The sequence below is a fragment of the Callorhinchus milii genome, unplaced genomic scaffold (genome assembly GCF_018977255.1).
Source record: "Callorhinchus milii isolate IMCB2004 unplaced genomic scaffold, IMCB_Cmil_1.0 Scaffold8, whole genome shotgun sequence".
Classification (NCBI taxonomy): Eukaryota; Metazoa; Chordata; class Chondrichthyes; order Chimaeriformes; family Callorhinchidae; genus Callorhinchus; species Callorhinchus milii.
In genome coordinates, this window is record NW_024704749.1 from 10,395,700 (window position 1) to 10,423,038 (window position 27,339).

General features: G+C 47.5%; 1 protein-coding gene across 3 annotated transcripts; it reads right to left on the reverse strand.

The window, feature by feature from the left end:
• Positions 1-1,198: 1,198 nt before the first annotated feature.
• On the reverse strand, positions 1,199-27,339 carry ptpn11a (protein tyrosine phosphatase non-receptor type 11a). 3 transcript variants are annotated; one of them, XM_007901884.2, is made up of 16 exons: positions 27,277-27,339; positions 24,524-24,646; positions 23,259-23,453; positions 21,825-22,017; positions 19,804-19,920; positions 17,488-17,601; positions 16,566-16,662; positions 15,872-15,951; positions 13,555-13,719; positions 11,749-11,880; positions 10,935-11,089; positions 6,561-6,628; positions 5,670-5,821; positions 4,084-4,199; positions 2,582-2,678; positions 1,283-1,342 (listed from the first exon to the last, which is right to left on the reverse strand). In XM_007901884.2, exons 1-15 carry the CDS (start codon positions 27,288-27,290, stop codon positions 2,609-2,611), a joined length of 1,791 nt encoding a protein of 596 aa, XP_007900075.1. In that variant the 5' UTR covers positions 27,291-27,339; the 3' UTR covers positions 1,283-1,342; positions 2,582-2,608. The 3 variants fall into 3 exon arrangements, with proteins under 3 accessions (XP_007900078.1, XP_007900075.1, XP_007900076.1); XM_007901885.2 differs by having other exon boundaries at positions 1,286-1,342; positions 2,603-2,678; XM_007901887.2 differs by lacking the exon at positions 2,582-2,678 and having other exon boundaries at positions 1,199-1,342.

Genomic DNA, 27,339 nt, shown 5'->3' on the forward strand with positions numbered 1-27,339 from the left:
CAAGGACAAAGTCAATGACCTCTCAGTTTCCCCATTCACTCTAGTTCCTCAAATCTGCTTCAAAGGATGATTTGATCCTCAATCCTAAGGTCCGAGCCAGAAATTCTTCTTGTATTGTCCCGTCCTGTACAAGCCACAGGGCTTGAGCTGTAGCCTTCTCTCACTGGAGAGAAAGCAAAGGGGGGGTGGGGGGGAGAGCGAAAGAGTGAGAGAAGAGAGATGGCAAGAGAGGGAGCCCTGATTTCTCATGTCTCGTGAGCTTGTTTGCCCACGGTTGACATTGTATTCAGAGTGTGAAGATGAGCGACATATTTAACTGCAGCTGACAGGAACGCAAGTGCACTTTAAACAGCAAACCACGTTAAGAACGTCCCCGCCAGGCAGAGCTGTGTGTTTATCGGGTAAGTAAGGCTGCCGACTAGACTGCCACAGACTGGTTGGCACAAAATTTGATGCGAAACAAAATGATCAGAGAGATGCAACCAGTAGCTTCACATCGTTCAGGGGTAGTACACAGTCAAACTCACATAGCTTTCACCCCCACCTGCAGGACTGCAGGCCATGTACATTTTGATTACACAGACCAGAGCTGTTAAAAAAAAATTAAACAGGTTTAACACTTCCAATGCCTTATTCTAGGGCAAGGGGCGAGGTCGTGCGTGCAAATTCCAGCCATCCCTCTTGATTTATGAGCAGCTTTAAGGTGAGGAAAGCCGGGAAGAAGAAATGAAACACGTTAATGCTCGTGTGCGATTCGTATTTCAATCAAACCGAATGTTTGCTGAACGCAAACCCCAAAAGAAAAAAAAATTAATAGTAATCGCAGTAAAAGAGTTTCGCAATAAAATCAAGAGTTTTCTACTTTTATCTCAGGCCGTTTCGGGAGACTAGTGTGCGTCGAAAGAGGATTAAAATGAGTTTTCGAGTTTTCGTCTGGAGATTTTAACGTGAAGTCAAAAAAAAAATGACCGCAGAAAGGCTTCCACTGTGAAAAGGCACTTGGGGTTTCACGTCAGTACTGAGAGGACAATGTGACGACTGTGGATATGACGACTGATGTACGGTGTTTGAGAGATGCCTCACTGTCTGGTCAGAGTGTCACCTTTTGAAAGAAGGTAGTTACAGTTCGCTTTAATCCGAGGGAGGAGAGGGAGAGGAGCAGGGGGCTGGGAGAGAGAGAGAGAGAGAGAGAGAGAAAGAGAGAGAGGGTGGGGGGGGAGAGAGTGGGAGAGAGAATAACGTGATACTCAGAGCCAGGCCTTCCACTGTCATTTCTCGTTTCACTCACACCTCGAGGGTGGTTTCCTCTTTCCTTTCTTGCACGGCCGCCTTCAAACTGTTCCTGAGAGAGAGAAAGAGAGAGAGAACACAACACTATAACGTTTACACAGCACCTTCCCAAAGCGCTTCACGCTGCTGGCCTGGGCGCCCGAGCCGGGGGAGGTGGGGGGAGTGGGTGTGTGGGGGAGGGAAAAATGCGGATAATAACCCTTGCGTCTGATGTAGCGCCTCGTCACGTCTTCGAGACGTCTATAAAATAACCGAAAGCAAGGCTTGAGGTGGGTTTCGAATGGGGGAGGGCTCTGGGACGGGTAGAATGGCTGAAAGCTCGCCCGATCATAGTGATAGTGGACGGACGGGGCGGGGGAACACGAAGCCGCTCAGTGTTTGCTGAGAGAATTGGTTGGTACGGTTTGCTGGAGGTCACCAGAGGTGGGGTAGGGTGGGGTGGAGTGGGGTGGGGTGGGGTGAGGGCGTGGAGGGTTCTGAAATGAGTCCAAATGAACCATTTCAGTAACATCTTGGAAAATGAGGCTGACATGTGTTGAACTCCTGTCTGTGAATAGAAAATGAGCCAATCTAAAACCCATTTACATTCAATTAACACCATTGTTTTCACTGTGGGCTCTGTAATTAAATCAGTTTTTACAAAGCTGTAGATAGACCACAATTAAAAATCAGTACATTTGAGATCCATACTTCTGCCAGAACATTGCTTGCTTCAAAGGTATAAGATTGAAAACCCCTGCTCTTTGTCTTTCTTTCTCTCTATCTCTCTCCACCGTTCTCCTCCATCTTTCCCCTTCCTTCTCTCCCCCACCTCACCCCCGCCACAAGGGTGTAACTTGCATATTTCCACGCAGATTGCGGGAACATGTATTTCTCCCATAAAATACGCAGTCGCTCCACTTTACAGTACACTCTGTGAAGCGCTTTGAGACGTCTCAACGACGTGATAAGGCGCTATATCAAATGCAAGGATTATTATTATAACTCGAGTCACACAGAGCGATTGGACCCAGCTTTGAGCTGACTCAGCTGAGACAACGGCTTAGTGAAGAGAGAGCAAGAGGAGGTGACAGGAAGGAAGACAATAAATTAGCCGGGGGTCCTGCCCAGGATCTTACTGGAAAGTAAGTGGAAGTGAGTGGGTGCTGTGTGTGATGGTGGTTTCCCTATTTGGTGTCGCGGAGGCTGCTGTGTAAGACTCGCAGTGACTGGAACCTGATCCCAGTCACATGCATATTCAACAGCTTCAGGACGCGAATGACTAAATGGCAATGTGCTAGTGAAGAGGTACCTGTCTGTTCTGAACACTCACGCCGTCTCATCTGTGGCCTTTCTGCTGCTGCATCAAGCCAACGTTCTCATACACTCTGCCTCCCTCGTCTTTCAGCCTGCGGGGAGACACAGCGCGTTAACCAGGTATTCCCCTCCAGCAGTGAAATCTCCCCTATTCAGACACCAGCAGGGTCAGGGCTAATCTCTAACCTGATGGGCAGAATATGCTCCAGGCCATTACTGATGAAAGTCACTCACCCTTACTCCTCCTCCTCCCTCCTTCTCCTCCCTTCAAAAAACACTAGCTAAGAGTCTCTGAATCCACTGCTATCAGACATATTGTGAGCCCTCAGCCTTAACCATGGTTAGAGCTGGGCAAGCTATGCGGTTTTAGCGAGTTAGTCTCCAGCAGTTACCCCAACGCACACTCTGGACTCCTCAAGCCTTGGCTCTTGCCAACCTGAACCTAATACAAATCCACTTTACAGTATATCTTGTGAAGCTCTTTGAGACGTCTGAACGATGTGATAAGGCGCTATATCAAAGGATTATCGTTGCTACTACAAGTGAGAATGCAATAAAATAGATTCCTCAACAAGGAGTAGCAGATAAAGGTGCCTTGCAGTCGCACAAAGAGCCTTTGAAATAATGCACATCAGTGATTTCCAATTTGAGGTCTGCGAGCACTGTTTCAGCGCTGACAGCTCAGTTTATTAGCTGCCCTCCGGGTCACACAGCACAATTTGTCACTGCACAACACAGTGTAATGAAGACGGCAAGGACTGAGCTTTTGGTGTTGGGAGGGTAGCGGGGGAGGGAGAGGGAGATGGAGATCTATAGATCAGGTCAGCCTTGTGACAATGACGCACATCCCTGAAGATGGCAGTTGAGGAACTAAACATAAGGTTCCTTCCCAGCAGCAGCAGCAGCAGCACAGGGTTGATAGGGAACAGGATAAATGGCCTCCTGCATCGCAAAGTGAAAGGCTTTACAAATGTTATTTTGTATTGGACTGTAATGTCTCGGTTGCACCGAGAGACTAGACACAAACCCACTGATCAGCTTGACAGCGAATGCATTACAGGAGCAGAAGAAAAAAGAACGCTTTCAGATTCACTTACAAAAACTTCACGGCTATTTGTAGGACGTTTGCTGTGTGCGAATCGGCCGCTGTGTTCGCATACAAAATACAGGCGCTCCACTTTGCAGTAACAATAATAATCCTTGCATTTGATGCTGCGCCTCAACAAGTCGTTGAGACGTCTCAAAGCGCCTCACGGAATATATTGTAAAGTGAAGTGACTGTGTATTTTGTGGGCAACCAATTACGTACAAAATAAGAGATAAATAAAACTGCAATAAACAATTTACTTCACAGTAACTCCTGTGAAGCACTTTGAGACGTCCCTCCTGATGTGATAGGTACTGTATCAAATGAAAGGATTATTTTAGATTCTGTGTCAGTAAATACAGGAACAGTTTGAACCCCTTGGAGAAGGGTAAGGAAAAGCCAGCACTTACTCTGTACAGGTTGCGTTGGGGGTGCAGGGTGGTAACGGACTCTGATCTCCTCCACAGCTCGGGTCCATTAAGGAATATTTGATGTTTGTGTACTCCCGGCCTTTTATCTTACTTTTCTGAAAGAGAGTAAAAAAGAGAAACATTTATTCTACAAAGTGGAACGATTGACACGTTTGCACGAGCTCACCCCCAGCCACTTTTAACACATTTAATTGTCACGCTCGCTAATTTATCCTCCCGCTTGACTTAAAAACATATGCCCCTTGTTTCAGAATCTCACACTGAATAATAATAACTGTTGCATTTGATATAGCGCCTCATCATGGTGTTGAGATGCTCCACTTCGCTAACCTGTTATATTCTTTACAATAAGTATATCATTTCCAAAGAATATACTTGAAAAGAAAAAAAATTGCAAGGTTATGGGGAAAGAGCTGGGGAATGGGACTAGTTGGGTAGCTCTTTCAAAGAGCTGGCACAGGCACGATGGGCCGAATGGCCTCCTTCTGTGCTGTAGGATTCCATGGTTACACCGTATACACGAACCTTGCTCACCCTCAGGGCACACAGCAGAAAGACACAAGCGTAAACCGCATCACATCTCAGAATATGAGACAAATTGATCTACAAGTGGCTGATACACATCATCGACTGATGAGCCCGACTGCAAGAAGCTCACAGCTGGATCATCAAACCCTGGTGACCTTCCAATGCGCACGTGTGAGAGGGTGACAGTCTGATATCTTTGCTGGTAACAAGTGGAAGGTCCCTATTAAAACACATCTATTAGTTGTGGTTTCCTCGCTTGAAATCCACGACAGTTTGTAATTTTCCACGATTGAAATCAGGGGCTGGGTTTGACATCGCAGGTGTAGCCCAAGACCCAATCCCTCTGTGCTGTGTGTTACAGTATTCCTGAGCCACCCTTGAACAAGGCATTAGCTGCAACTGTGAACCCTCAACAACTAATTTGGCCGTCAGGGTAACATAGTAATCTTCCTTCCAATGTAACACCGCCCTGAGCACAGTGCACTTCCCCATAAACACTTCCTCCTACATACATCTGTGGTGAGGAGGTTCTAATCCTCTCTGGGCTAAAGTTTTTTTGTTGTTGTTGAACGTAACGCTTTTATTTGGAGTCCTGCGCACAGTTTTGGAGTCTCTATTCCAATCATGACGGCCTGGAGGCGAGGCTCTATAACGAAGGGCAATTTATAGAATACAACGATTATTAGCTATTTGTTAAAGCTTTATAATCACCGAGAGTCCTTCGGAGGAGACATTAAACCGAGGCAACGTCTGCCTGTTCAGGTGGATGGTAAAGATCCCTCAGTGCTATTGGAAAAGAGATGGGGAGTTTGGGAATAATCCCCTGGATAAAACCTGCCACTCACATCCTGGCTGTTTATGGGACGTTGTGGTATGGAAATTGGCCTCCGGGTTACCCCACAAAATACGCTTTACAGTAAATCCTGTGACATTCTCCCGACGTGAAAGGTGCTGTATCAAATGCAAGATTATTATAATGAAACCAGGTCTCAGAGCCGTCTGGACGAGTGTAACACAGCCCCCATCCTGTCTGGTACCTGCTCTTCCTCGATCCGGCGCTGTAGTGTTTCAATGTAATGCTGGACGGCCATGTAAATGAACCTGTACTGAGCTTCTGTCTGCACCATCCCTGATCGTTGCGACCTCACCATCTGGATACTTTTCGGGACATCAATATCGCAGTCCACACCTGGAGAGCAACAACAACAAATCAGATTAACACAGCGCCTGCCTTTCACGTCGGGAGGAGCATCTCAAAGCGCTGGGCAGTCGGGGATTTGGACCCGAGCATGGGGTTGGGAGCAGGAGGGGTGGACGGCAGGGAGGGTGGGGGTAGGAAGGTGACCAAAAGCGTGGTCGAAGAGGAGGGTCTTGAGATGGGCCTTGAAGGAGGCCAAGGACAGGGCGAGGTGAAGGGACTGTGGGATGGAGTTCCAAAGGGTGAGGGCAGAGGCTGAAGGCGGAGGGCACAGAGCAGGCCAGAGTCACTGAGCGGAGGGAGAGGACAGGCGGTATGCGGATTCCAGAGCAGATTCCACATTACCCACTTATCTCCTTGACGATATTTACACAGCCATGTCTTTCGTCTAAAACATAGTCAGTCGCCTCCAATTACAGTACATTCTGCGATGCACTTTGAGACGTTCCCCCTGATGTGAAAGGCGCTGTATCGAATACAACTCCCCCCACCTCTCCCTCCAAAACCCAACGAGAACAATTTGTACACTGGGCATTTGAAACAGCTCCCACTATAAATGTTTTACAGAACATTTACCCTAAACGGTCAATTCCTCCCACGAGCAGACAGAAGCTATCACTTTCTACCTGTGAAGCTGATCACAGCTGCCGCAGTTTCATTTCAAGTAGTAGGTAGTGAGCACTGACAGCTGGAGTGCAGATATATGTAGGTATTATACACATCTACTCACCCTTCTCTCTGATGATGTCAATGAGGATGTCAATCACAATAAATGTTCCTGTGCGTCCGATTCCAGCACTGTTTGGAAGAAACAGATCATCAGTAATTATTCCCTCAAACCAAACCCCCTTCTCGACACACACTTCAGTCCAACGACACCCCTTCCACACGCACTCAACGGTTTGTCAGCCTGGCTCAGCGCTAGCACTCTCACCTCCGAGTCAGAAGGTTGTGAGTTCAACGACTTAGAATTACATAGTCTAGGCTGAAGCTCCAAAGCAGTGCAGTGCTGGGGTGGCGGGGGGGTGGGGGGTGGTGTTGCATTGTCGGAGGTGCCGTTCTTTGGATGAGACTTTAATCCAAGGTCCCATCTGCTTGTTCAGATGGACGCTCAAGATCCCGTGGCACTATTGGAAAACAGGAGGGAGTTTTTCTCTCCCGGTGCCCTGGCCAACAATCCCCCCAAATAAAACTGGTCGCTCACTCCATGACTGTTTGTGGGACGCTGCTGTGCGTAAACTGGCTGCCGCGTTTTGCCGACAAAATACACAGTCACCTCGCTTAACAGTCTATTCTGTGAAGCGCTTTCAGACGCCTCGACGACACGATAAGGCGCTGCATCAAACGCAAGGATTAATAATATTAACACTGGATCAGCAGGTTGTCACAGAGACTGGCAGATTAAAATTAACAATTCAACAGGGATCTTCTCCGAGGAGGTGGGAGCAGGGTGGGGGGGGGGGGGGGGAGGGGGCAGGCAATGATGTGCGACCAGCATTACTCTGCTCAGCTCATTCTGCAAGCGCACGCAGCTGACAGATGCACAGCAACAAGGGGAAGAGTTCCATTTCCCAGCGCAAACATCCGTCACTTTGATAACCACATCAGAAAGGGTGGGGGGGAGGGTGGCGGCAGGGAATTACATATTCAATTGAGGTTGCACCTGCCATCGTTTTTAATATTAATCCCACTCGCGAGATTTCTAACCACAGTGTTCAGAGACTACTGAAACTGGCTTCAAGTGAGCTATAAAGCCTTTTCTGTCTTACAGATGCCCAGATGGGCAGATTTGGTAATAAAAACGAAATTAACAGCTACTTCCAGCTGCATCCTATTTTATCGCTTATTTGCTCTTTAAACAGAATATTTATTGACACGCCGGTGAATATGGAAGCGTGCGCTTGGACGATCAGCATTGACGAGGCTTCTCTGCTCCCGAGACAGATTTCACACTCGTTAGCTCGCATCCAAGTATCTGCCAGATACGTTTCAGCTCAGCGACGGAACGGTTCGGAGAAGCTACTGAAGTGGGACACAAGAGAAGATGAGCTGAACATTTGTCCGCTTCCAAATCCCTGCACTTGGCACGCGGTCAACTCCCCAACTCTTTAGCAGAGAATAAATACAAGGAAGAGAAAAGGCACTTTAAGAAAGGGAAAGATATGGAGCAGGTAAATTGCACACAGGGACTGGCCTGGATTCAGCCCCTGTAACCAGTTAACATTCAGACACACACACTCACTCCAATGCTACACGGCAAAATATAATAATAATAATCCTTGGATTGGATATAGCGCTGTTTCACGTCTTCTAGACGCCTCAAAGCACTTCACAGAATATACTGTAAAGTGAATTGACTGTGGGCGAAACGCGGCAGCCAACTGCGCACAGCAGCGTCCCACAAACAGCCATGGATTGAAGTGACCAATTTATTTTCTTGAGGGATTATTATCAGGCGCGTGGAGTAAGGAAACTTGCCCAAGGTTTCGCCCTGCCGGGAATCAAACCCAGATCTCTTGCTTGCGAGGCAAGTGCTCTAACCACTGAGCCAAAATAACTAGACTCAGTGAACTAACCTCAGCTACTTTGCATTGCGGACTCCAGAACAGGGTTTTAAAAAGTCAATTCACTCTTTCCTTTCCCTTCCCCGAGCGATAGTACAGTGATAGATCATCATCTTTGATCCTCGGGAACCTATATAGCTTAAGCTGTGCAGTGATTTCCATTCTCTTTTGAAGAACCTTGCTGTAAAAAAAAGTCATTAAAATAATCAAACCCGCTTTCATCTTTAACTCCCGTTAGCCCCCGTCAGTCACAATGTTTTGAGTTTTTCCCCTTTTAAACTGAGGCAATTTTTTTTAGTTTCTTCCCTGGGGAGGGGGAGGAGGAGGGGGGAGGGATGTGCACTGTCAGAATTTTAATTGCTGCTAGAACCTAGAGTAAGCACTAAACTCCAGACATCTGAAGCACTGCGCCACTCATTCAACCTCCAACAGCTTCAAAAGTCCTGTCAACGTGGGGATAATAGGCACGGCTCTGAAAGCTGGCGATGCCGAGATCATTAATTCCTTCTATATAAAGAGAACTGCATCAGTGTCTGTCTGATGCTGCTGCTAACTCCTCCAATCCCAATTTCTATCCTCCTTGGTGGATTTTCTTGGCACTGAGCTGACTTCCAAGGTGACGTGCTTGGTAACCGAATGTCAGAATTGAGTCCACCCTCTGTGGTGGTCTCTCCAGTCTGGTTCCTGATCCAGGCGAGTCCACAGTATTCCAGGGCACTGCTGATGACTGACCAGTCCAGCCAGGCTCATCAGCAAGACTTGCGAGCTGGTGGCCACTGAGAGGAGGGAGCGGGAGGGTTCACAGGGTTTTGAGGCGGTCACAGAGGTAGGGTAGACAGTGCTCTCAATAGCAAGCGACATGGATATAAGTGGTTAAACATCAAAAATAACCCAACGCAAACTGCTGTGCTCAATTGGCTGCCGCGTTTTGCCCACAAAGTCTACAGTCAATTCACTTTACAATATATTCTGTGATGCGCTTTGAGGCATCTCAATGATGTGATAAGGCACAATATCAAATGCAAGGCTTATTATTATTATTATTATTATTATTATTATTATCACCATCATCAGGGCACCAGAAGGGGATCCAACAAACTAGAAAACTGTGGTTTTTAATGTATGTGGCATCTATATTTGCTTCTTTGCTGCATCACAGATTCTACGCCTGGGTCTGGAATCTCCATCAATTGCTTTACAAGGTGAATTAAGCTCTTCTCTGCTTCATCAGGTTTAATTTGGACTCACACAGGGCCTGGGGAGTCACATTCAACTGGCAAAGACCTCACAGCAGCTCGCTTGTCCTCTTGGGCAAGCTAGTTTGCCTTTCATTGGGCATATGGTGTTAATAGGTCGGAGAGGTAGGGAAGAGCAAGGCCATAGAGGGCTTTGAAAGTGAGGACGAGGATTTAAACTCGATCTTCTGGGGGATGGGGAGCCGGTGGAGCCGGGCGAGAGTCGGAGTGATCGGTTCACGGAGCTTGGTGTGGGAGAGGACACAAGCTGCAGAGAATAACTCCCAATGGTTTGAAATGGGGAGCTCGTTACTGCTTTAAATTCAGTTACTGTCTTCACTCATTCATAATACAGTATATACCAAAAGGTTCACTTTCTTTTTCAGTCACATCTATCTATTTCTTTGACATGTGGCTTTTGCAATATTAATGTCCAACCCAAAAAAAAGGTCATTACTCACTTGATGAGGTAATTAGATCACGTGACAGGAACTGCAGTATTATTGCTTCCCCTGAAGAAGTTTTGAGGAACATTCTCTAGGTTGTCTCTATTATATTACCGATTGGATCTATTACATAAGAGATTAACCCCGGCACGAGCTGGCGAACTGGGGCAGGAACCCAATGCTAACTCCCAGGGAATGGCAAGAGACAAACACTCACCATTAAAGCCCTCCATGGACTTAATCCTCACAGCCACTGTGACCTTCTAAAGCTTTACCAACCTGTCCGCTCCCTCCACTCTGTGGGCTCCACTCTGCTCCACGTCCCCCCACCCTGCCCTCTCCACCATCGCCAGTCGGGCCTTCAGCCTCTCCCGACGTGGGGCCTTGAACCCACAAACTTCTGACTCAGAGATGCGCTACTGAGCCAGGCTGACACACAATCTAGAAGTAAGCCCAACCCCTCTTCAAGAAAACACCCTCAACCCACAGTGAACTGGGTGGAACGTGCCCTAAAACCTGCCCTGGGACCCAATCCTGAGGGAGATTTTCAGATCACCAGCTTGGGTTGGATTGATACCCAGGTCCCAGAGACAAGAGAGACAGCTTAGCTTCCCTCCTCGCACCTCAAACAAAGTTTTCATTGTAAATTCACCAACGTCTGGTGTGGATTTACCCAGGAGCGGTCCATCAATAATAAGCTAAACTTCACAAGAAAATTAATTCTCCAGTCCCTCAGAGACACGACTATTGACAAACAAAAAAAAACCTGCAAAGACTTGGAATTCGTTCAACGTCCCAGTCACTCCACCACCTTCCCCCCCCACTCACCCCCCAGACCCACACCCGCTTCGCTATGTACCTGCAGTGAACAACAACAGGCCCGGCCTCTGCGATGCTCTCCTGTTTAAGGTTGACTTCTTCCAGGAAATCCAACACGCCCCCCGGGTCACTGGGAACGCCGTGATCTGGCCAGCTCTTAAAGTGATACTGCCACACCGTCCTCTCCATGTTCCCCTAGAACAGAGATTGGTTACGGAAATCAGAGCTCCGACAATCATTCTGCCTTCCATACAAGTCTAATAATATACAAGTCTAATAATACAGAAGTCTGATAATATACAAGTCTGATAATGAGATGGGTAGATGTTGTTAGGTCAGGGTATCAAGGGATATGGGGCAAAGGCACGTGATTGGAGTTGAGGTACAGATCAGCCATGATCTAATAGAATTGCGAAACAGGCTCAAGGTGCTGAATATATAATTCTTGCATTTGGTACAGAGGCTTTTACACCAGCAGGATGCCCCAACCCACTTCACGTCATATACGGACTGTGTGTTTTGTGGGTGGCCAATTTGCGCACAGCAACGTCCCACAAACAGCCATGGAGTGAGTGACCAATTTTATTTGGGGGAATTGTTGGCCAGGATACCGGGAGAGAGAAACTCCCTTCTATTTTCGAATAGCACAGCGGGATCTTTAACGTCCACCTCAGTTCAATGTCTCATCCGAAGAACAGCACCTCGGATAATGCAACACACCCCCAGCACTTAACTGGAGCATCAGCTTCGACTATGTGATTCCAGGTCCTGACTCACGAGTGCTACCGACTGAGCCAGGCTGACGCAAAGGGGGAAACACACACACACATACATACATATAAGCTGTTACTTACCTGGCCCACTTTTGATAGTTTGAGTTCCCTCAAGATGTAGTCGTGAGCTGGGTTTTCTCGAACATTTCTGACACGCATTCCTCCGTATTCCTTCAAAGACATCTCCTCTGGCCAGTACTTCACACATTTGCTCTGATACGGATGAAATATTCGTGTTAAGAAGCGAGCGCAAAACTTGGCAGGTATAAATCTAAGAGATTCACTGTACGAACTTTTTAGCTCACCCAACACTCTCTTATTTAATGCAGGCACAGGATGCAGAAAAACTTCACCCCTCCCCGCCCCACCCACAATTAAACAGCAACAACAACAAATTACATTTGTGCAGCGCCTTTCACGTGGGGAGGACGTCCCAAGGCGCTGGACAGTCAGGGATTTGGACCCAAGCTGTAGGTTGGGATCAGGAGCGGTGGAGGGCAGAGAGGATAGAGGTAAGAGGTTGAACGTATTAGAACAATAACAAGTTGCATTTACATAGCGGCCTTCATGCAGGGCAGCGTCTCGGAACGCTTAACAATGCTCTGAGAAGTTGCATTCCCTTTAATTAATACGGTTAATTAACATGTTTCTTTGTTTTGCCTTTAGTTAATACGTCTTAACATGTTAATATAAGATGTTAAACATATTAATTAAAGGGAATGTTATGGCGGGGGGGGTGGGGGGGGCGGGGAGGAAAGAGCTGCCCTGCTGCTTTATGCGCAGGGAAAAAGGTAATCTTTCCCTACTGGGTTCGACCAACTATAAAGGACAAGGTTGTTTCTGGAGATTTCAGCAGCAACACAGTGAAGGTTCAATCTTGCTCCCCGACATCTATTTTTAGTTCTAATTTAGAACCAATTCATTTGTGACGTGATGTCGCAGTTTACTGTAAGGCAATGCTGCAGTCACCAACCCTGGGCAAGGTAGCACAGCACCGGGAGGTGGAAGAATCACCAATCTGTTTGGTCTTGCAGTGGGAGCTGCAATGTAAATTATAAATCACTGTGCCACTCACTCATCAGCAATAAAAGGAGCAACCTTTACAGCACAAGAGAACATTACAAAGCAATGACAACACGCCCCGAGCTCTGGCAGACTTCCTTACAACATATGTAACAACAAGCTTCTTATATTAAAGCAGAAAGCTCCAGTAGCAAGCGCACAGCAGGCCAGTCAATCAGCACTTTGTGGGGAAATAGGAAAATCTTTTAGGCACCAATAAACTTTAACTCAGTTTCCTCCTTTGGTGCGGACTGACCTTGTCCTACTTATTATAATAATACTTGTATTTGATACAGCTCCTTATGTCGTTGAGACGTCTCAAAGCGCTTCACAGGCTATACTGTAATGTGCATTGACTGTGATTTGTGGGCGAAACGCGGCAGTCAATTGCGCACAGCAGTGTCCCACAAACAGTCATAGACTGAGTGACCAAATTATCTTTTTTCTTGATGGAATTATTACCCCCGGAAAAGCGATCCGCCAATCAACTAACAACCAGGTTTCTACTTACTGCTAGGTAAACAGAGGCGAGTGGAGTAAGGAAACTGGCCGAAGGTTTTGCCTCGCCTTGCAAGAGAGAGGACCCGGGTTTGATACCCAGGAATCAAACCTGGGTCCTGCTGCTTGCGAGGCGAGTGCTCTAACTATTAATCTACAGACTCCACGCGGGTGCTATTTGATTGATCTGAACTTTACACGTCCACCAATTCAGGTGCAAAAATAGAGAGCTCAGTCAGGAACAGTGAGACACAGGTCTGATGAATCCCAGTCTCCCAACCGCCCACAATAAACCCCCCCAACCCCCTCTCCAGAAAAGAAACGTACCTTCCCCCGTTCCACCTCTTTTGTCGTCATGACGATTACCCTGGAATTCTCCTGGAAGACCATTCTCCAGAAGTCGTTGACTGTGTTCTGCAGGCAGCCCTGGGTGGCAATGTACTTCTTCTTGGGCTTCGATGGGGTCCGATTCGTTTCCACTTCGTGCTGAGTCTAACAGAGGACGAGGGGACAGTAACCAGAGGTTTAGCGAGAGGCTCTGTCTCAGTAAACGGAGTGGGGAATAAAGAGGCAGAACACAGGGCAGTTCGATCAGCATCTGAAAGAGCCGCAGGTCTACAATTAGCTTCGAAATGTTTTTTGTTTGTCAATAAGCACATTGGCTTCTTCATCCTACGAAGTGGCTTCCCTTTTTCGGCAGGTGTCTGCCACGTGCGGAAACCCATCACCAGGCTTAGAATATCCGAACCAAACTGAGAATTCCATGTATCCCACCTACACACCTACTCTCTGCCTCTCTCCTCTCCTCCTCTCTCTCTCCCTCCCTTTCTCTCTGCCTTCAACATCTCTTAAAAACAACCACATCTCGTTGTCTGTCGTTTCGCCCACAAGATACACAGCCAATCGACTTTACACTGTATTCTGTGAACCGCTTTGAGATGTCTCAATGCCGTGATAAGGCCTATATCAAATGCAAGGATTATTATTATTATTATTATTACTGTGCCTTCGATCAAATCGCAGAAGTCTTTCCCTGCTCGGTTGGTGTTCACAGCTATGTTTTGTGAGGCACTTCGAGATGTTCTTTTACGTGAAAGGTGCTTTATAACTGGAAACTGTTTAACACCCTCCTGGTTTACACAACGTTCAAAGCTGAGGCAATCTGGCTTCCACATACTGCTGTCAGTTGTAAATCAATTATATTCCCCTCTTAATCCACGTTTACACCCAAATTTCAAAAGAATTGGCATGCGTGGTGTTATCGATGTGACTGGTGCAGATTAGCTGCCTACTTAAAATTCACATCATTTCGAATCAATCATATCTTGCATTCTGTTTCCTCATGAAACACGCTATATAACTTCAAGTAAAAAGACAATAACAATCCTTGCATGTGATATAGTGCCTTATCACATCTTCTAAAAACGTCTCACAGCATTTCACAATGTTTTACAGGGCACAGGGAGAAACAACCTTTTCTGTTGGAATAGCGCCACAGGATCTTTAACATCCGCTTGAACAGGCAGATGGGGCTTTGGTTTAATGTCTCATTCGAAGGATGGCACCTCTGACAATGCAGCACTCCCACTAGGACTGCATGAGCTCAAAGTCCCGACGTGGGACCTGAACCGGCAACCTTCTGACTCAATGGTGAGAGTGCTGCCGACTGAGCCAGGCTGATATTTTATTCGAAATATCTTTTGTGAAACTCAGGAAACATCTCTGGGGAAGCTGGCAGTGGAGGAGTTATCGACCTGCCTGCCTGGTATTTCACATACACAGTAGAGAACAATCGTGTCATTTTAATGCTGTGCATTACTCCAGCTCCTTCTGCCTTCACACTCAGCAGGGAAAACTCCTCCAGAAAGCTTTCTCTTCGGCAGATCACCATCACTCTTTACAGCCACAGAAGGCGTCTGAACACGGAACTAGACAGGGGGTGATGCCACACAAGAGAGCTATAATAAGCCATACAGAGCCGTCTGCAACAGTCAGTTGCGGTCTCTGATCTGCTGTGAGTGGCCCTAATTCCGTGACCTGCTAACTTCATATAGACTGTCCGCTTCCTCCACTCAGGGGGCTCCTGCCTGCTCCTTATCCCCAGCCTGGCCCGGTCCACCGTCAGCGGTCAGGCCTTCAGCCTCTCTGCCACCACCCTTTGGAACTTCATCCCTCAGTCCCTCTGCCTCGCTCCCTCCCTCGCCTCCTTCAAGGCCCGTCTCAAGACCCTCCTCTTCGACCGTGCCCTCTTATTCCCATCCTCCGCCTCTCCTGATCCCAAACTCCAGTTCGGGTCCAAATCCCTGACTGTCCAGCGCCTTGGGACCTCCTGACGTGAAAGGCGCTGTGTAAATGCCATTTGTTGTTGTTGTTGTAGTGAGGTTGTTCTGCGGGGGAGCCACCTCACTACGGGCAAAGATGGGAGAGAGAAATCAGTGGAAATGTCAGGCTGCATGCGCTCAGTGAATGGACTCAGGGGAACCCAGTGCTTGAGACGGAAGCTTCACCCTCTGGGATTTATGAGGCAACAACAACTCATGTTTATATATTGCCCCTCACACAGGGTAAGGTCCCTGAGCTTGAAACCACTCCACCTTTTAGCATTTCCCACAAAAGTAACATCGAGCCTCGGGGGCTCACTTACCAGAATGAAATTGGCGTTGATGTAATCGGAGCCGGGCTCATTCATGTCACCGTCGTCCAAAACCACCCGAGTGTGATCAACTGGGGGAGAGAAAACCACCGTCATCTCATTCTCTCTCTCTCTCTCGTTTTCTCTCTTTTGCGTGGGACATTGCTGTGCATAATCTGGGCTACAAATATCACATTTCACAGTGAAGTGCTTTGAGAAGTCCGTCCTTACGGCTTGATAAGGTTCTTTACCAAATGCAAGGATTATCGTCACTCACAGCACTGGAACTCGGCGCAGATAGGCACTGGGCTGACCTGTGGCTATTTAACCAGAGTAACCTGGAAGTCTGAGCTCGAGCAGGCCAGACTAACACGTCCAGTTTCCAGAACTCCCCAGTTGGATCCCTTATTAACAAACCACTACCTATTACTGTGGAGCCCTGTAGCGTATTGATTAGAGCACTCGCCTCGCAAGCGGGAGGACACAGGTTCGATTTTTCCTTACTCCACAGGATCAACTAACAACCGGTTTCCTACTTACTGCTGGTAAACAGAGGCGTGTGGCGTAAGGAAACTTGCCTCGCGTTCTAACTGCTACACCACGGTACTCCACAATATAGCAGGGCAGTCTGGGGGGAGTGGAGGTGGGCACGGAGTGAGACAGAACTCAAGGCTGTGGCTTTGCCAGCGTAGGACATCCTACTTACAAGGCAGGATGTTCTTGTAGCGATTCTTGTTTTTGTTCTCTTGTTTTTGTCCGTCTTTCCGGCTGTAAAGCAGTTTACACTCCTGCTGCTGGAGGGTCTGTAACAGAAGGAGGTCAGACATCAGCGACCAGCAACCTAAATATAACTCAGCTCACAATATCTCCATCCCCCAGAAGAACGGAGAAGAAAAAGAAAGTGCATTTCTGCAGCTTTATCGTGACAGTTTTAATGTCTCATCCAAAACAAAGGCATCACCGACAATGCAGCACTCCTCCAGCACTGCACTGGAGCATCAGCTTAGTCCGTGAGCTCAACTTGATATAGTTTAAAAAGCCCTCTGCGTTTCTGATAACCACTGCGTGATTTACATCCTTCCTCTTTGAGATATCCTCCTGATGTGAAAGGCGTTATATAAATCTAAATTTAAATCGCATTGTCTTGTCAAACACAGAACACTGTAAGGTACTGTTTTGGATCTAGGTACACAGTTGGATATAAGGTTCCCACTTTGCTGGTACACAAATCAATACAGAATTAATTGCTATCAACATCTCTATTTTCTAGCCTGCGACTACCATGATGGTAGAAGGCGAACCAGATAGGACTTTGGTCCAAAAAAGACCAAGGTTCTTTCTCTGGACCGTTACCCTCTGCTGCTAAGTGAACAATTTAAACTCAGTTTATTTTATTATCTCCTCTGGTCGGGTTCCCAGCTCAAGTGCCCAGTCGGCAGCGTTGAGCACTTTGAGACGTCCGACAGACGTGAAAAAAGAGTTGCGTAAATATTGTTATGTTATGTTTCTGGAGGGAAACACAAAAATATTGCTTGTGCGGCTCACAGATGTTTCTCAAATAGGGCATCCGGTCCTCAGCACCCAAAAAGGCTGGACCAACCCTGGTCTACGTAATAACAAACACTTACCTCAAACTCCTCCCAGAATCCCTGTTTCACCTTGTCCATAGTCTCGGCTGGTTTGCTCAGCTCCCTCACCCGGCTCTCGATCTCCGCTGCATTGATCCGCGTTGTGTTTAGTGGCTGTGGCAGAAAACAACAACAACTTGAATTTATAATAGCCCCTCTCACATACGGCAGCGTCGCAGAGCGCTTGACAGTGACGGAGCAGGACACCGAGCCTGGGGGAGGTGACCGTAAGCACGGTCGAAGAGGAAGGTCTTCGGGCATGATCTGAAGATGGGGAAGGAGAGAACAAGGCAGAGGGATAGAGGAAGAGTTTTCCAGAGTTTCGGGTCGTAGTGGCTGAAAGCTCAGCCGCCGATGGTGGAACGGAGGGCACGAGGGACAAACAGGAGGCTGGAGGCAGCCGAGCAGCGGAAACAGTGGATTGGGGAGTAACCGGGTTAAACCAGGGGCATGCAGATAAGTGAGATGGTAAGATAGAGAGAGGGCAAGAGAGAAGACAAGAGTCAGTTGAGCCGAAGCCAAAACAGATTCCAACCAAGGCCTTGGCACAAGGCAACCACAGGCCTGTCTGTATAACCAAAGGACTGTGATTGACGTACACAACTGATCAAAACACAAAATCCTCCCTCTCTCCACTGCGCTCAGTTTTCTGCCTTCTTCAATTTTACACAGTTGAAAGCCGATTATCTATATGTCAGACAAACCCCCAGAGATGCATTGACACCCCCCACCCCCCCACAGCCCAGCAGAGGGGAACGTAGAAATAGAGTGAGAGAGAAAGAAAGAATACAATACAAAATTACATTCATGTAGTGCTTTCACATGGGGGGGGTGAACGCTGAATGAAAAGCAGAGAGAGAGAGAGCTGGAGAGACAGACGGTCAGACAGAGGGGCATGCAGAGAAGAGAGATAGTAAGAAAGAGAGAGGACGTGCAGAGAGAGAGAGTGTAAAAGAAAGAGTGAGAGACACACACACACACAATATCTGCACCATTTTCATACATTTGCATCAGGGCAGGTCCCAGTTAATGTAGCCAGTGGGCTCTCTACTGCACGTAAAGAATAAATTTCAGCTGCTTTTGTTCCTACAGTGATTTACAGGAACAGAGCATCACACAGAGAGTGGGACGTGTACTGGACAGACTGCCATGGAGAGAGAGTACAACAGATGGGAGGAGAATCGGGATCCAAGTAGAATTCTGCACTGGGCCATTGAGCCAAACAGTCAATGCCCACAGCAATTTTTTTAAATATAGTTTTTTTTTAAAGACATGGCTTAGACTAAAAGAATTTTGGTCACTGACTCCACGACTATTTGTGGGACGCTGCTGTGCACAATTGGCTGCTGTGTTTCGCCACCAAAATACAGTCAATCCCCTTTACAGTATGTGCCGTGAAGCGCTTTGAGACGCCCCAATGACGTGATAAGGCGCTGTATCAAATGCAAGGATTGTTATCGTTGCTATAATAAAAATGCGTGCATTGTGCTTACACTTAACGCTGCGATTAAACACCGCAACGCTGCACAATGTACAACAGCAATGGCGAGAGTCTGCTTCAGTTTTTCTTGACTGCATTTGTCTACTGCAGTACAGACGCTTTCTCCTCCCACCAAGTGACTCCATAGACTGTAAGGGTGGTGGTGGTGGTTGGGTGGGGCGGAGGGGGGAAGAGGCTGCAAGCAGCACTCCAATACAGCCCTTAATTTCTCTCCCTTGTTCTCCAACTACACCCTGTTGGGGAGCAGATCATCTCTCCCCCCTAACCCAGGTACAAAGCCCTTATACGTTGCAGCCGTATTGAATTGCTGTGGAGAAAGTTATTTATGGTGGCATCTGACGACCTCTAGTGGCAGAACAGTACAAGATTTGAGCAATACTACAACTACTACTACTACTACTAATCCTTATTATTATTATTATTCCTTGCATTTGATATAGCGTCTTATCGTGTTGTTGAGACGTCTCAAAGCGCTACACAGAATATACCATGAAATGAATCGGCTGGATTTTTTTTTNGGGGGGGGGGGAAGGCAGAATGTGGCAGACGATCGCACACAGCAGTGTCCCACAAACGGTCGTGGGTTGAGAGACCAAATTATTANTTTTTTTTGAAGGGATTATTATCCCAGGTAAGCGATCGCCAATCGACTGACAACCAATGGTTAATAATAATAACTAATTAAATAACTAACGAGCAAGGCTGTTGTATGATTTGCTCTGGTGTACCCGCACCAAGGGACAAACTGCAATGCATAGCTGGTACTTTTGACACGACACTCACGTGTGGTGTCCCAGGTCAGCAGCTCTCGTTACCTGTTTCAGCTGTAGAACTGTACCCAGGGTCTCCACCATGGGGTTCTTTTTGTAGTGCTCTACCAGGTCAGTCAGTGAGTCAAACTTCTCTCCTCCGCCAACATCGTACTTGGCATCCTGAACAGGAGAAAAAGGCAGAGAATCATTCATCAACTCGTGTGTTTAATCAAGAACGTCACTCAATCGCTAAGTCTGGGGTTCTGAAGCCTTGGCTCTTCATAACCTGAGCTGCCCTTAAACTGAGCTCCCGTCTGCCTGTTAAGGTGGATGTTATCGATCCCACGGCGCTTCGTGGGATCTTTAACGGGTGCCTTGGCCAACAACACCCCGAATAAAATTGCTCGCTCACTCCATGGCTGTTTGTGGGAAATTGCTATGTGCAATTGTCTGCCACGTTTCACCCCTAAAAATATAGTCAATTCGCTTCACGTTATATTCTGTGAAGAGCTTTGTGACGTCTCAATGATGTGATAAGGCACTATATCAAATGCAAGGATCAAAATAATTATTATTATTAATACCCTCTGGTATTAGGTATCATTTGAGACAACGAGAAGACGTGAAAAGCGCTATATCAAATGCAAGGATTATTATTATTATTATTATGGTGCATCCATTCAATGTGAGAACGCACATTCCATTCCAGTCCTGGAAATTTCCATGTGTAGGCAGTAGAGGTAAGACTCAGAGGAGTCTGGTTTGGACACTCTTAAGTATGATGATGGGTTTCCTCATGGGTCAGACACCCACCTGAACAAAAATAAATTTGCCTACAAAATGCAATTTAGAGCAATTCCTGTGAAGTGCTTTAAGATGTTCTCCTGATATAAAAGGCAAGATATCAGATGCAAGTATTATTATAATCCTTGCATTTGATACAGCGCTTCATCACGTCGCCGAGACATCTCAAAGCGCTTCACAGGCGATACCGTAAAGAAAAGTGACTGTGTGTTTTGTGGGCGAAACAAGGCTGTCAATTGTGCACAGCAGTGTCCTCGCAAACAGCCATGAAGCGAGAGAGACAGAGGGAGTTATAATGCTGTAATAGTATAACAGGCAAGGCATATTCCAAGCCTCATCACACTGCAATAAAACAACGAAGCACAGGTCACGTCAATCACAGAGCCATCCCTTGGATTAATCTCTGCTTGCTTAATAACAGTACAAAAGCATTATGTAATTGGATGTTGGGTTAAAATAGGCTGGGGGTTAGGGGAACGCACGTCGCTACAATGATGGCAGGTCAGGCTAGCAGTCACCCAGGACCCAGGCACTCAGTCAGTGTGTGCGCAGTGCAGAGGCTCACACACATTGCCAACTCAGCATTCACCTCACGTTCTACAGGATGGGAAGATTGCTGCAGTGAACAAATAAACCAAGGATCATTTACTCCTGGCCACTTCAAGTGAAATCAATCAAATGAAGCTGCTAACATTGTGGATCTCTTGTTCAGATAATAGCCTGAGTACTACTACAGTTAAGTCTTCTTTCCATTTGATCTGATCACAACCAGCACTGCCTTCCGTTACACCCTCCCCCCAACCAAAAATAACAGCCATAAGGCAGATCAAAGTGGCTGGTTCAGTTGAGGCGGGCCTGATCTGCAAGCTCAGTGAGATAATAATTGTAATCGTAATCCGTGCATTCGATGTTGCACTTTATCACGTCGGCAACAACTGTATTTTGTGGGCGAAACGCAGCAATCAGTTCAGAGGAACTGCTGCAAATTCACTGGAATTGCTGTGTCACTTAGTATAGTATAGTTTGTCAGCCTGGCTCAGTCGAGAGCACTCTCGCTTCTGAATTTCAAAGTGCTTCAGGGGATATGCTGTACTGTAAAGTGGATTGACTGTGTATTTTGTGGGTGAAACGCAGCAGCCACTTGACAAGACTTGCCTTCAGATTTCGCACCGCCCAGGAATCGAACCCGGGTCCTCTCGCTTGCCAGGTCAGCACGCTAACTGACACGTTACAGCTGTAGATTGTGTGTGTAACACACACAGTCGTTAAACTGCACCCACCTGACTTCGAATCATCACGTGTGTGACCTTTGGCTTCCCCTCGCTGCTCTCCCCTTTGTCGTCTCCGGTCCGCACTGACAGGACAAAGTCTCCTGGGTGGCTCTGGCTCTCCCGCACCAGGAAGCTTCCTGGCTTTCCTTTCTCCGTCAGCAGCTTTTCTGCTTCTTTTCCCGAGAGGTGTCCATGGAACCATCTGCAGAGGGCGGGAAGCAGAATGGTACTCGTGAATAAACCCTTCCATTTGATACAGCACCTTTCACGTCGAGAGGACATCTCAAAGCGCTTACAGCATTTTCTGTAAAGTGTCGTAACTATGTATTTCAATCATAATAATAATAATCCTTGCATTTGTTATATAGCGCCTTATCATCTCATTCAGATGTCTCTAAGCCTTCACAGAATATACTGTAAAGTGTAGTGACTGTGTATTTTGTGGGCAAAACACTGCAGCCAATTGCACCCAGAAGTGTCCCACGTACAGTCATGGACTGAGTGACCACATTTTTTTTTGAGGCATTATTAGACCTGGATGAGCATCGGCCAATCGATTAACAACCGGGTTCCTACTTACTGCTGGGTAAACAGAGGCGTGCGGAGTAAGGAAACTTGTCTAAGGTTTTGCCCTGCTCCGGAAATCGAACCCGGGTCCTCTTGTTATTATAATGGACGCTTTCCCATTCCCAGCACGCAAAACTGCTGCTGCAAGTCTTAACCTGAACATCAGAGAGTGAGGGTTCTCAGCAAATGAAATGGCAGCCTAATTCTGGCAACCCCAGAGCCCAGAGCAGTTGGTGCAGCAAATGGAAATATCAGAGGATAATTCACTCTCCTCAACCCACAAGGAACAAAAACTAGCACAAAGGTCCGACTTCTCTGTCAAGACATTGCAGGAGCAGGGAAATGTACTCAGCTGCGTGGCGTTGTCAACCCAGATAATAATATAACAATAATATTATTAATAATAATAAAGATGATAATAATGCCGCATTTCGCCCACAAAATTCACAGTCAATCCACTTTACCGTATATTCTGTAAGGAGCTTGGAGACGTCTCAATGACGTGATATGGCACTGTATCAAATATATTTTATATAGCGCCTTTACATCAGGAGGACACGTCAAAGCGCTTTAGAGGGCACACTGCAATGTATTTTGCAGCAACCAAGTGTGCTCAGCAGTGTCTCACAAACAGCTGTTTTTTTGGGAGGAGGGATTATTATCCCTGGAAAGCGATCTGCCAATCGACTGTCATCGACTACTCCTAATTACTGCAAGTTCTAAGAGTTCTAAGTCCCGATGCGGGGCTTGAACCCACATCCTTCTGACTCAAAGAGGTGAGAGGGGCTGCCAGTTGAGCCAGGCTGACGGATAAGCCGATGATATCTGTGGGATGAAGGCCCATTGTATCTGGTCACATCAGTGGGTTCAGCTTACCTCTCAGAGGTGGGGTCAGCACAGTTCAGTGGGTATTTCAGCTCAATTACATCCCCATTCTTCTCCTTCAGCTGCCCGTGGTGCTCCATGTAATACTGCACCAACTCAGCCAGGGTAGCGAACTTCTCTCCCCCGTACAAATCATAGTAATCACCCGTGTTCTGGATCTTGATATGTGTGACTGCTCCACTGCGCCTGAGAGACACCGGAACAGTTACTTACTGTGGACCACAACATTGGTAGCAAAAACATGCAATATTATAGCGCCTTGTACTATTTGCAGCAAGTGCCACAGTCATTTTCTGACCTTGCTTTCTGTCATCTTTCTCTCCCCCACCCACTCGGCTCCCAACCTCAGCTCTGGTGCCAAGTCATTATAGTTAGTCACCTTGCGTCGTCTCCTGACATGAAAGCCACTGTGTAAATGTAAGTTTGTATCGTACTGCATTTTGCACACAGAAGTTTCACAAACAGCCAGTAGGTAAATAACCGATTAACCTGGAGGATCGCTGGCCAGAAGAAACTCCATTTATTTTTAGTGTTTACATGAAGATGGAGTGGGGGGGGGGGGGGGGGGGAGAGGAAAGAAGTGGGTTGTCCACTGTAGCTGGTCACAAGAAGGAAGACAAGAAACAGTTACTTTGGTTAGAATAATTGGATATTTCAAATTAGAAGCTGTGATGGTGATTTACACTGGTGAAAAGCGATCAGAAAAAATCAAACGTCATCTCTGCTAGAAACAAAAAAACTTCCACACCAAACGGCTGATAACTCGTCTTTCCAAGAGAAAAGGGCTCAGTGACGAGTTACCCTGAGTGGCGAGTTAGGCATATGTAGAAAAACATAAATAAATCTTATACAGTTTGCCTGCAATTCAGATTTCGAGTAAGTCATATTAAATGTTTTTGTTGTTGTTTCTCTGCAAACAGTCCCCGGGTCAGCTGCCAAAATGTCTATGGATTCAATAAATAATAATAATAATAATAATCCTTGCATTTGATATAGCGCTTTTCACGTCGGGAGGACGTCCCAAAGCGCTTCACAGAACACACTGTAAAGTGAATTGACTGTATATTTGTGGGCGAACGCGGCAGCCAATTGCGCACAGCAATGTCCCACAAACAGTCGTAGATTGAAAATGACCAATTTATTATTGTTTTTGGTTTTGGAGGGATTATTATTAGGCGTTAGATAAAGTTAAGATTCTACACTAACTGACTTTCCTCTGAGGATAGCGGTCCGTGCGCTACCTTTAGTTTCCGTACCTGACTGAGAGGGTGAAGTCCCCTGGATTGCTTTTACTGGGCCGCGCCAAAAAACTTCCATCTACTCCTCTGGTCAGCAGTAAATTCTCTGCCTCCACGCCTGTGATATTCGGATGAAACCATCTGAAAAATTAATGCAGAAGCCATGAAAGAAAGAACATTCTCACACTGAAATGTCAAAACGAGCTTCATACTAACTACCGTCAAGTGTAGTGACTGTTTTTGCAGGTAAGCTCAGCAGCCATTGTGTGTATAGTGTCTCATAAACGACCGTGGATTGAGTGACCAATTTTATTATTATCTTTTCAAACAATTGTCACAGTGAAGGAATTTCACTTTCACTGCAAGTAAATTGTAGAACTGCATTGTAATGTGAATCACCTCGTTCAAGATCTGCCTCAAGACCAATCTCTTTTGACCGCGCTTTCGGTCATCTTTTTCCTTCCCACCTCGTTCAGCTACAACTCCCAGGTTGGGTGTCAAGCTATTATTCCAGTGCCTTGGGACATCCTCCCGATGTGAAAGGCGCTGTGTAAATGTAAATTTGTATTGCATTGAGTGCTCTGTGAATTCATGGCTGATTTGGGCACGTGTGCCGGAGTCTTGAGTATTAGTTGTACAGAAAACCTGGTTGGGACTGTTCCTGGTTTGCTTAATCTCCTGAGGATGCTGCATAGTCACAGGGAAGCTTCCAAAACGAGAATATGCCAATCTAACACTAGACTCTACAATGTTGTCAATTGGTCAAGGCTTTCCCCCAGATAGACAACCGTTTCATGACCTGAATCTCTCTCTGCTTGTCCTAATAATTCCTGTTAGATTTATGGGCCAAATGATTTCCATCATTCCATGGATGGTAGTTCAGGGGAACAGAGCTGGACAGATGTTCACCAGACCTATATATTTCAACATTTCTAACATCTACAATCAGCCACGTCTCTCAAATAAAAAGTTTGGTTACTCAATCCTCGACTGACTGTGGGACATTGCTGTTTGCAATTATCATGTCATTGAGACATCTCAAAGCGATTCACAGAATACCTTAAACTGTAAAGTGGAGTGACTGTGCACCCGTTGTGGACTGAGTTTTTTTTTGAGGGATTATTACCCCCCGGAAAGCGATGAGGGAGGAATGTAGGTCGGGACAAGGGGATTAAAACGTACTCTTTCTTTGAAATAGCCGCGGAGAACGGGGTCCCTAGTGTCCACCTGAATCCCAAGGTCCAGGAATTAAATTTAATGACGGACTCCAAAGAGGGATGATGATCCGGAATTTTTTTACAGACTTGTGTCTTGTATCGCAGGAGTTGTCAGCCTGGCTGAGCTGGTAGCACTCTTGCCTTTGAGTCAGACGCTTGCGGGTTCAAGCCCCACGTCGGGGGGTTTGGGCCCCCGGTGTAGCCTGACGCTGTCTGAGCGATCGGTCTGCTTCTGCCTTTGGAAGGGACGTTAAACCCAGGGGTTAAACACTAACGGTGCCTGTTCAGGTGGACGGCAAAGTTCCCACAGCACTATTCGAAAAGAGAAGGGAGTTTCTCCCGGTGCAAACCTCCAATTAAAATTGGTGACTCGCTTCCTGGTCGCATGTAAGACATCACTGCGCACAAATTGGCTGCTGCATTCGCCGACAAACGCACAGTCACTACACTTTCTACAGTTAATCCTGGGAAGAGCTTTGACACGTCCTCCCGACGTGGGGGGGAGGGGAGGCGGCGGGGGGGGGGGGGGGGCAACGGTTTGGGGGAGGGGCTGTGGCGGTTGGGGCGGGGCTCAGTGAGATGGGGAGGGGCTCAGTGAGTTGGGGAGGGGCTCAGTGACAATTGGGGGAGGGGCTCATTGACACTTTGGGAGGGGCTGTGACAGTTGGGGGAGGGGCTGTGACACTGAGTGACAGTTGGGGGAGGGGCTCAGTGACAGTGAGTGACAGTTGGGGGAGGGGCTCAGTGACAGTTGGGGGAGGGGCTGAGTGACAGTTGGGAGGGCTCAGTGACAGTTGGGGGAGGGACTCAGTGACAGTGAGTGACAGTTGGGGGAGGGGCTCAGTGACAATTGGGGGAGGGGCTGAGTGACACTTTGGGAGGGGCTCAGTGACAGTTGGGGGAGGGACTGTGACAGTGAGTGACAGTTGGGGGAGGGGCTCAGTGACGGTGAGTGACAGTTGTGGGGAGGGGCTCAGTGACGGTGAGTGACAGTTGGGGGAGGGGCTCAGTGACGGTGAGTGACAGTTGGGGGAGGGGCTCAGTGACGGTGAGTGACAGTTGTGGGGAGGGGCTCAGTGACAGTGAGTGACAGTTGTGGGGAGGGGCTCAGTGACGGTGAGTGACAGTTGTGGGGAGGGGCTCAGTGACGGTGAGTGACAGTTGTGGGGAGGGGTTCAGTGACAGTGAGTGACAGTTGTGGGGCGGGGCTCAGTGACGGTGAGATGACAGTTGTGGGGAGGGGCTCAGTGACGGTGAGTGACAGTTGTGGGGAGGGGTTCAGTGACAGTGAGTGACAGTTGGGGGAGGGGCTCAGTGACGGTGAGTGACAGTTGTGGGGAGGGGCTCAGTGACGGTGAGTGACAGTTGGGGGAGGGGCTCAGTGACGGTGAGTGACAGTTGTGGGGAGGGGCTCAGTGACGGTGAGTGACAGTTGTGGGGAGGGGTTCAGTGACAGTGAGTGACAGTTGTGGGGCGGGTGGCGTGTGAGGGGGGGGGAGGGAGGGAGGGCTCTTTCTCTCTCTCTCTCTCTCTCTCCGGGTCGCGGCTGCTCACCTCCGCGATGTCATGGCGCCGGCGCCGCGGCTGCTGCTGGCTGGAGCCCGCTGGACGACTGGG

Bases quoted from the DNA above. Each gene is read 5' to 3' on its own strand.
- ptpn11a (XM_007901884.2), bottom strand. The intron at 13,720-15,871 runs GTAAGTGAGCCC...GTCCTCTGTTAG, and splicing joins TCAACGCCAATTTCATTCTG to ACTCAGCACGAAGTGGAAAC. The intron at 5,822-6,560 runs GTGAGTAGATGT...GTTGCTCTCCAG, and splicing joins TGACATCATCAGAGAGAAGG to GTGTGGACTGCGATATTGAT.